The sequence below is a fragment of the Leptonychotes weddellii genome, chromosome 14 (genome assembly GCF_054177405.1).
Source record: "Leptonychotes weddellii isolate Sample4059 chromosome 14, ASM5417740v2, whole genome shotgun sequence".
Taxonomy (NCBI): domain Eukaryota; kingdom Metazoa; phylum Chordata; class Mammalia; order Carnivora; family Phocidae; genus Leptonychotes; species Leptonychotes weddellii.
Window position 1 is genome coordinate 46,753,799 of NC_138382.1, and position 9,562 is coordinate 46,763,360.

The 9,562-nt window shown below is 58.2% G+C and overlaps 1 protein-coding gene across 1 annotated transcript; it reads right to left on the bottom strand.

Moving 5' to 3' along the window:
• Nucleotides 1-2,473: 2,473 nt before the first annotated feature.
• On the bottom strand, nt 2,474-8,459 carry AQP3 (aquaporin 3 (Gill blood group)). Its single transcript, XM_006734604.3, has 6 exons — nt 8,279-8,459; nt 5,077-5,203; nt 4,575-4,712; nt 4,101-4,219; nt 3,563-3,780; nt 2,474-3,472 (listed from the first exon to the last, which is right to left on the bottom strand). Exons 1-6 carry the CDS (start codon nt 8,384-8,386, stop codon nt 3,304-3,306), a joined length of 879 nt encoding a protein of 292 aa, XP_006734667.1. The 5' UTR covers nt 8,387-8,459; the 3' UTR covers nt 2,474-3,303.
• Between the last annotated feature and the right edge of the window lie 1,103 nt (nt 8,460-9,562).

Consider the following 9,562-nt stretch of genomic DNA (forward strand, 5'->3'; position numbering starts at 1 on the left):
GCGCCTGGGTGGCTCAGTCGGTTAAGCGACTGCCTTCGGCTCAGGTCATGATCCTGGAGTCCCGGGATCGAGTCCCGCATCGGGCTCCCTGCTCAGCAGGGAGTCTGCTTCTCCCCCTCCCGCTCCCCCCTCTTGTGCTCTTTCTCTCTCTCACTCTCTCTCTCAAATAAATAAATAAAATCTTTAAAAAAAAAAAAAAGATACTTTTCTAAAGGAGATAAGACATTTCTTTCTAGAACTTGTTACCAGCTAGAACTACTAATGAGAGGCAGAGCCTGGACATGAGTTGGGGAGGTGGGAAGCTTCCCTCCTGCGCCAGGAGGGGTAGCTCACTGCTGCTTGGTTCGCGTCCCTACCGGCCCCTGCCCTGACTCCCTGCCCCGGGCCTGGCCAGGCCTGACCCTTTCTCTGGCGGTCTGACCCTCCATCTAACACATTCCCTGCGCTGCCAGCCCCTCTGCCCTTATGCACGTGACCCTCTCGTGTTTCCCTTCGATCCCTGTCGGAAAGCCTCCTCAAGTCAGGGCACAGCTAGCCATCACCCCCATTCCTCCTCCCCCCTCTCAGGAAATTCAGAATCCGTGGAAGGAATCTGAGGCGGAAGAGGATGTTGAATTCAATGACCTTTAAAAAACAGCCTTCAGCACCTCTCCGCCACCTCCACCCCCTCCTCCCCAATTCTGCAGGAAAAATCATAAGGTGACATTTATTGACTATTTAGTATCCGATGGTCACTCTGCTAAGTCCTTTTCATGAATTATCTTCCACCACCTCCTCCTCTCAATATCTCCCAATTCACAGGAAATTGAGGTTCAGGGAAAGAAAAATGACCACCCCAAAGTCACACAGGTGGAGAAAAGCCAAGCTGGACCTGGAATCCAGGTTTGACCACTCTTGAACCACTGCACCAGAAGGCCTCCCACCCCCCGGGGGGGCTGACTGGTAGGGATGGGCTGCAGGATTTGAGAAGGCATGGGGCACGCCGGGCAGGATGGCAGGGTAGGGGCCCCAGAGGCAGGACTGGTGTGGCTGGAATGAAATTCTGAAACCACATTCCCCTCCCAAGGGTGGCCCTTCCTCCCCCCAGGGCCTGGGAAGGGGACACTCCCTCTGGCTCAGGTCTCTCCAACATTCCAGACACACCTCTTGGGAGCTGGGGACAAGGAGGGGTTGGAGACCTCAGATGGAGCTGCCTTCTCCCATCACCACTTCCACCAGAGTCCTGGCTGTGTGGCCCTGCAGTAGCCACCCACCCTCTCTGGGCCAGGTCCCCTCATCTATGAAGTGGCTGGGGAGCACCAGCTTAATCTCTAAAAGCCACATTTCTCCCGCCAGACCCAGGGATCCTCTGGCTGCCATGGGGTTAACTCTGCAGGAGGGCTAAGCTTGGGGCCCGCCTTTCCTTTTATTCCCAGTGAAACTTGAAGACGATCTGGTAAGGAGGTAGGGAAGGAGAAGGTGAGAAGGGGCACATGATTTCCCGACAGAGCTTCCTGGGCTCAGGTGCGCCGAGCCCCTCGCCTCCCTGGGGACAGTCAGGACACCAGTGTCAGTGGTCCCACCTCAGCCCTGCGGGCAGCAGAGGCGTTAGACTGAAGAACTGAGCAGAGGGGGAGGCGGGGATGAACGTAGCCATGCTCCCTGAGTTCAGATGACTGACTAGAAAACGGTGGGAGGGTGGGGTTGGAGCAAGGATGACTTGCTAGAGGAGACAGTAGAGCAGACCAGGAGGATTTCAGGGAGTGAGGACTAGCAAAGGTTCAAAGGGAGGAAGGCACAGAAGGGCACAGAGGAGTCTGGCGGCAATGGACCATTGTGAGGGGATAGGTAGGGACCATGGGCCAGGTCCTGGGGGCACCGAATGCAAGAGGATTGGGGGTTGTGTCTGGATAGTGGGCAGAGCCATGGAAAGAAGCCCACTTTCAACAGTGGTGTCAGAAAGATCCCTTTGATTGCTGTACAGTCTGGCTGGGGCAAGCCCGGAGCCGGGGAGGCCGCTAAGGGGGCTGTGGCCGAGGTCTGGGTGGAGGTGATAGACCCTAAACGGCGGCAAGCTATAAAAGACTGTACAGGTCCCTCGTCTGACTGGCCTGCTTCGTGAATAGTAGTCCTCCCTTTTGGGCAGCTCTGCCCGAGAAAACGTTTTTCTCTGGGCCAGGTTCAAGCCCGCCTTCCGGGGATGATGGGTAGGTGCAGGGGTCAGGAAGGAGATGCCGCTTATTGTGCAAGAGGATGGAAGCTTGGGGGAAAGTGTGGGGCCACTGAGTTCAAGCTGAGAGGCTTGGTGAAAAGGCCCTCTGACCCATCTGTGGGACTGACCCCTGCCCTGCCTGCCCCCCGGCGGCGCCCAACTACTAGCCCTAGGGTACCCTGGCCAGGGGAGACGCCAGCGGGGCACCCTTGCTGGTATTTGTGGCTGGACACCATGAAGCTCCTCAGCTAGCCCCAGAACAAAAGCAGAGCAAACTGGCAGTTTTAGGAACACATTTTATTATTTTTTTTTATAAAAGGCAAAAGAGTACATTTTTTGAGTGGAGGATTAAAGGACTGAAGACCCTATTTTAAGCAGAGTCTCCCAACCCCCATCCCTAAAACTGTAACATCTGCTGTATTTTAAAAAAAAAAGGCAAGCATGAAACTTACGACCTGGACTTCACCCCACCACCCCTCATGCCTACATTATCACAGAACTACGTTCTCTGTTCTTACTTATATACAACCAGAGCTCCATACCTGGGCTGTGGCCTCCTCCTCCCCGCCCTACCCCCTTGCCCCCACTCTTCTTCCCCCAAAGCCTAGAGAAGCTCCCTACTTAGAAAAAAGGGCACATACACACACATACTCAGAAACACATATATCTGGACCCTTCTCCATATGGAGCCCCCTGAAACATGCAGACTCTTCACACTTTCCTCACTCGCAGATGGGACACACCACAGATGGACCTTCCCCTTCCTCTGGTCTCCCCCCAACAGCTAGAATCCTTTCCACTTGGTCCCTTGCCCTGAGTATCTTGGAAACCACACACGCGCACACATACTCACACGCCCACTGCCCATTTTCCTTTTGGGAGACAAAGGGTATGTTGGCCCTACTCCCTGTCCCACCACAGCTTAAAGACAGTGTCCTAAGGGCCTATTTGGGGAGCGTCCTGGGGAGAATCCCCAAGGGGGCTGTCCACTGGAGTGGGAGTTGACAAGGAGCTTCTCAAGTCTGGGAGGGTCCCGTGAAGGCTTCTAGGCAGCAGCCCCTGCACAGTCTGGGGATGCTCAAGGGAGGGGCGGGGAGGTAGCCCCTGCCCACTCAGATCTGCTCCTTGTGCTTCACATGGGCCAGCTTCACATTCTCCTGCTCAGTGGAGGGTGGAGGCTGCTCCAGGTGGCAGCCGATCATGAGCTGGTACACGAAGACACCCGCAATGGAGCCCAGGAGTGGAGACACGATGGGCACCCACCACCAGTGGCGGCCGGTCCTGGGGACAGACAGAGAGGCGGTCGGGGGCGGGTGGGCAGCAGAGGGGTGTCAGGCTAGGGCAGGCCGGGGGGAGGGGCGCTGCACTCACGTGAAGACTTCAGAGCCCCAGCCGGCAACGGCGGTGAAAAGGCGGGGACCGAAGTCCCGGGCGGGATTGACAGCATAGCCAGAGTTGAAACCCATGGAGGTGCCGATAACCAGGACCACCAGGCCCACGGTGAAGGCCTCCAGGCCGCGGGGAACGGGGTTGTTGTAGGGGTCAACAATGGCCAGCACACACACGATGAGGGAGGCAGTGCCAATGAACTGGGGAGTGGGGAGGACAGGGTGAGGAGCTGCTCCGACCCCGGCCTCTGGTCCCTCCTCTGTCCTCGGGCTCCTACAGTCTTACCGTTTCCCGAGTTCAGCTCTTTCCAGCAGTGGTGCTAGAATGTGAGCATGCAAAAAGGATCCCCTGGGGACCTGGCTAAATATGCCGATGCCCGCCACCATGACTCTGATGTAGGTGTCCCCACACATTGAGAAACCCTGCTACAGACCAGGAGTCCTGTCCGCCAGCCACCCACAAGCAGCTGAGCAGCTTGGTCCTCCTCCCTGTGTTCCCCTCGTGGTTCCCTGGCCCGTACCTGGTCGAAGAATCCATTGACCATGTCCAAGTGTCCAGAGGGGTAGGTGGCAAAGATGCCTGCTGTGCCGTTGGGGCCCGAGACTATGAGCTCATTCTTGGCAAAGTCCCAGATTGCATCTGGTGACAGATCAGACCCAGAGTGGGTGAGGGCAGAAGCCGACCCGCTCTCCAGTCTCAGGCTGGGCCCACCCTCCTGGGGGATCACAGGTGAGTACGTCACTGCTGTACTACTCAGGAGTCTGTGGACGGGCAGGGGTGGGGGGGTGGGGGGGTGGATATCCTGAGACTCTATTGTTGCCCAACTTGTTTCTTTCCCCTTGTGCCCCCCACCTTGGGCCCGTGAGTGAATGAGTGAGTCATGAGCCCGGGGCTTGGGCAGGCCCCAGTTGTCTGTCATCAAAAGGCCTGGTGCCAACAGGTCCCAAGCAGAGGGAGGGAGGTAGTGGAGGATGGCAGGGTGGGGAATGCTCACCATAATACAGCCCAAAAACAATCCCAGCACCCAAGAAGGCTCCCAGCGTCTGAGCCAAGGTGTAGATGGGCAGCTTGATCCAGGGCTCGCGTGCCAAGAAACACATGGCAAAGGTCACAGCAGGGTTCAGGTGGGCCCCTGGGCAGAGGGGGGATGGGACCTCTTAGTCACCGTAGCTTGCTGCAGTGGGAAGGCCAGGATCCCTAACCTCATATTCCCCCTCTCTGGCCCTCGTAAGCACGGGTGCAGAGAAGGGTTTTCTTGTACCAGATGGTGGGTTGGACTATGTAACAGGCCAACCCTGATAATCGGATTCCAAGGTGAGAGTCAAAGGTTCAAAGTATCAAGTTCTTTCTCCATTCTTCTCTCCCAAAGCTCAGAGAAGCTGAGGCCACGGCTATGCCTTGCCCTTGGGAATGTCCCTTGCCACCCCATTCCCCAGTTGGGCGCCTTGTGGGAATGCCATTTGAGGGTAACGACTGAGGGCAGAGCAAGGCCTTACCAGAGACCTGGCCAGCCACAAGGATGCCCAGGGTGACAGCGAAGCCGAAGGCTAGGTTGATGGTGAGGAAACCACCGTGGGTGCCCCGGCTGAGCACCACCTGGGCCACGGAGCCACAGCCAAACATCTGTATCAAGAAACAGAACCAGGCAGGGAGAGTGAGGCCCAGCAACTCTGTGACTCCAGAGGGAAGGGGTGAATCCAGCAACCTCCACCTGCCGTCTTCTGGAGGACAGGGAAGCCCTTGCCAGGGGAATCCAACCCACACCCCTCCTGTGGCAACTGTAGCCCGCAGAATAAGCAGACATGCCCTCTCACCCACAACACCTGAACTTTAATTTAACAGGGCCCTATGGAAGGGCCTGGAAGCAGAGTCTACAACTGGGAGCCCAAACGATGGCTGGACCGTCTTCTCTGATTTTTCTGGAATCTCAGTACGAGTGCGGTATAGGGGAGCAGCATTCACCTAGCACACTTTCTCCAGCAGCCCTTCAGGCCCGGCCCACAAAGTGGGAAGGCTCTCACTCATCCCCCACCTGTACTTGCCTCCTTCCTTGTCCCAAAGAAGAGCTTTGGCGAAGGTGGGGGGTGGGTGGGGGTGGCTCAGGGCACAGAGAAATAGGGAGGAGGCCAGAAGTTAGGCGGAGTCCACTTCTCCTGAATCTGGAACGTCAGAGCCCCTGCCCCGCCCCTGTTCCTGTCCCAGAGCCTCCTCTCTCCATCCACCCTGACCTCTTGGCCCTCAGGGGTCCAGGTTCCCTACTCAGATGTGGAGGTCCTTAAGACAATGATCTCAGTGGTCCCTCTCACTAGCCGCAGCAGGGCACTGGAAGTGGGGAGATTGGTTCTGAGGTTTCTGCCGGTGATGGGGGGATTCAAGAGGACTAAGGTCCCTGATGTGCCCCAAGTATAGAAATCCTGTTCCTCTTATTTAAATGTAAAAATGCTTCTGTACCCTACACAAAGAGCTATTGCCCTGAGCCTCCAGAGTGTTCCCTAAAGCTGTTCACTCCAGGCTCTGCCCTCGGTTTCCTCTTCTACCTCCCCATCACTAAAAGTGTTAGCTCTAGTCAGCGGGCAGCTCCCAAAACTTGTGCTAAGGGCCCTTGTCCATTTGGACGGGTCAGTGTCCTGTTGTACTGGGTCGCTAAGCATTTTGATTATCATCCCTCAGAAGGACTGAGAGAGGGTGGGGAAGCCAGCAGCAGTGATGGCAGGGCAAAGGTGTGTAGGCAGGTGAGAGCAAAGATCAGAGACTGTGAGTATGTGGGGGGTGGGGGTAGGCCCATGGGGGTCCGGGGCACTCTGCCCGGCTTGGCAGGCCGTGGCCCCAGCTCTTTTCCTGCCTGAGGCCCAAACCTGGCTTCATCCCAGGAGACCTTGGGGGGAGAAGCTGTCAGAGCCAGTTCCGCCACCTTGGGGCTAATCTTCTTCCTTCCCTTCCTCTCCCCCACTCCCTGCCTTGCTAGGCACCCCAGAGAAAGGGGCCACCCTCCCCCCAAGGCCAGCCGTGATCCTGCCACCATAGGCTCTGGGTCCCCAGGGCACAGAGGTACGCAGGCAAGCCCTCACCCACCCCTCGGGGCTCTCCCAGGCCTAGCCCCTCTTCTCCGGGCCACCCTGGAGAGTCTGCTTTTCACTGACACCAGATGCCTTACACTCACCTGAGCCTGAACACCTTCACAGAAGTTAACACCCTCCTTTTGTGGTTGAGGATAAGCCAAATGATCCTGCGGCTCAGTGCAAGGCCTGACTGACTGCTCCTTTGTGGGAGAGGCTGACTGAGACGGGAGAGGGGTTAGGGAGGCCCTTCTGTGAATGTGGAAGACAACTTCCCCTGTTCTGGCTGCTCGTGGACAGGGGCATGGACCATCAATCAGATAGGGAGTGAGGGACACAAGGCTCTGGGACAGGAGGGTGAAAAGCACCTGCCCCTCTCTTCCCCCCTCTTCCCTTCTTGGCTTGGGGAGAGAAGGGAGGGGGAAGATGGGTAGGGTCACTAGTCTTGTGAGGGGCTGTGGATAAAGTGCCCCACCTGGCTTCTCCCCTGCTGTTCCTGGAAGCCAAAGGTGAGTCTAAGACCTTCTCTCGCCACGGAGCCTGCTCTACCACCACCATCCATTTGGGCCACCCCAGCTCTACCTACTTGCCTCTAGTTGAGCTTCCTAGTCCACAGGGGGCTGGCTGGTCTGCATTACCTATAGCTAGGGCTGGCGCAGGGACGGAATAACCCATTCACCACAATGAAGCAACTGAACTCAGAAGAAAACAGGTGTGACCACATGAGGGGCTGAAAATAAGAGAGTAGGTAGGACAGGAAATGGAGACCGAAAATGGTTGTCAAACCCAAGAAATACAAACAAAGTCACCCAGGAACAACCTAGGGACGAAACTCGTAACCAGGGAGTAAACGGACTGGGGAGTGACCCAGGTAGTGGAAGTGGCCTACTCTGAGAACCCACAAACTAACTCAGAGGTTGAGTTAGAGGCTGGGGAGTAACTCAGAGTGCTTGGGCACAGAGGATGATAGCATCTGTCTGGGTGACTGACGGTGTCTGGGGGCCACTCAGCACAAGACGAGTGACTTAGTGACACCACGTCCTCTGTGCCCCGGGGCCCAGCTGCCTTCCACAGCCTCCTTATCTTCAGGATCTTCCTTTCTTCCAGCTCTGCTGTTTGCACCTGTGTGGCCTCCGCCCTCTGCCCCCACCCGTGGCGAACTGTCCTCACATCACGGGAACTTTTGGACTTTCTGAAGCTTAATTATTCATTAGGGACCAGATATCCAGGACCCAAATAATCTAATAGGGGCCCATTTGCCAAAGCCTCCACTGCCTCCCAGAGCGGGGACTCGGGGCAGCTGGGGAGCTGAGAGCCAGGAGAAGACCCTGGAGGTCTCAGACCGCGGGGGTGACCACTGCCCCCCGCCTGTGGGCTGCGGCCCTGGTGAGAGGGTGACCCATCAGAGCTGTCAGTGGAGTAAGGGCTGCCCTCTGGCACGAGTCAGAGCTGTCAGGGATGGGAGCTAGGGGAAAGACCACCCTGGAATGGGTCAAGGTGGTCTTTGATGATCCCCAGCCAGGAGCAGAGCGGGGAGAGGGGGCGCGCCAGCCTTGAAAAAGAGCCCCTCCAGTGCGAACAGAGGGGCCGCGGAGCGCGGGCGCCTGGAGAGAGAAGGGCTTCTCCGGGTCCCTCCACTCACCACGAGGATGAGGGTCCCCAGGCACTCAGCCAGAGCCTGGCGAAGCAGCAGGTGGCGGATGTGGAGCATCTCGCCGCAGCGGGACACCAGCTCCTTCTGTCGACCCATGGCGGCAGCGGCGGCGCGTCCGAGGCGGGCTGGGGCTGCGAACGCGACGGGGCGGCAGCGGTGGCCCCGAGCGCCGGGTGGCGCCCTTTATAGGAGCCGGAGGCACGCGCCCCGCCCGCCCCGCAGCCCCGCCCGACGTATGGGCGGCCGCCCCGCACCGCTTTGCCTGGGGAGGCCGGTGGGGACGCTGGGCTGGGGGAGGCTGCGCGGGAAGGGAGGGGGCGGCGGCGGTGCGTGTGAGGAGCTTTAGGGGTGACGTTCGCTCCGGGAGGGCACCTAGGGGAGGAGGCGTGTTGGGGGCCGAGGGGATCGCGCGGGTCCGAGAGGGGATTGCGTGGGGTACGGGCAGGTGCGGGGCCGTGGCTGGGGAGAATGAAGCCGCCACCAGAGACCTCCTCGGTCATCCACACGACGGTGCGGGCGAGAGAGGCAGGTCAGAGAGGAAAGCACTGGCCCCACCCAGCTCTACAGGATGGCTGGACCCAGCAGGTCCTCCGTCAGGGGGCTGGAGGGAGGAGGCTGTGGGCCCCGAGGGAGAAGAGACCCTCTCATAGTCCGGCCCTGGGTGGGCTCACAGAACACATGCTGAGCGTTCATGGGCCTTGTTCCTTGCGCTGAGTACATGTCCCATGTTACATGCCCTGACCAGCTCTGTCCTCAGCTGTGTCCGCACATGACGTCTGTCCTGTGTACCAGATCGCACTTGGACATTTCTCGGGGCTGTGCATAAGCCTGTTGAACCCGGCTGGCCTAACTCAGTTTGCCACACGTGTACCTGCGTGTGTTTTGCACATGGCTCCAGAGGCCGAGCTGCAGTTGTCCGGACATGCCACATGCCACATGCATGCCAGCAGGGTGAGTCCCAGCTGTTTTTAACCCTCTCTTCCCCCACTCTCGCTGATCCCCAGCCAGGGGAGAGTTTGACCCTTTAAGAAGTTAAGTTGGCTAAACTGTGAGGGTTGTCGGCCCCATCTGAGGGGGCACGTGAGGCAACGTTGCTCCCCATATTGCATTTAATAATTGGGAAACTGAGGTGTGGTGGCCTGGGCCCTACTTCCACAGGACGGGGAGCAAATCTGACCTCACCCCAGTCAAGATGGCAGCACTGCCAGAGGAGACCACATTTTCCAGAGGTGCTTCAACCAGGTGGTCTAAGGGCCCTGGGGGCTTAGCCCT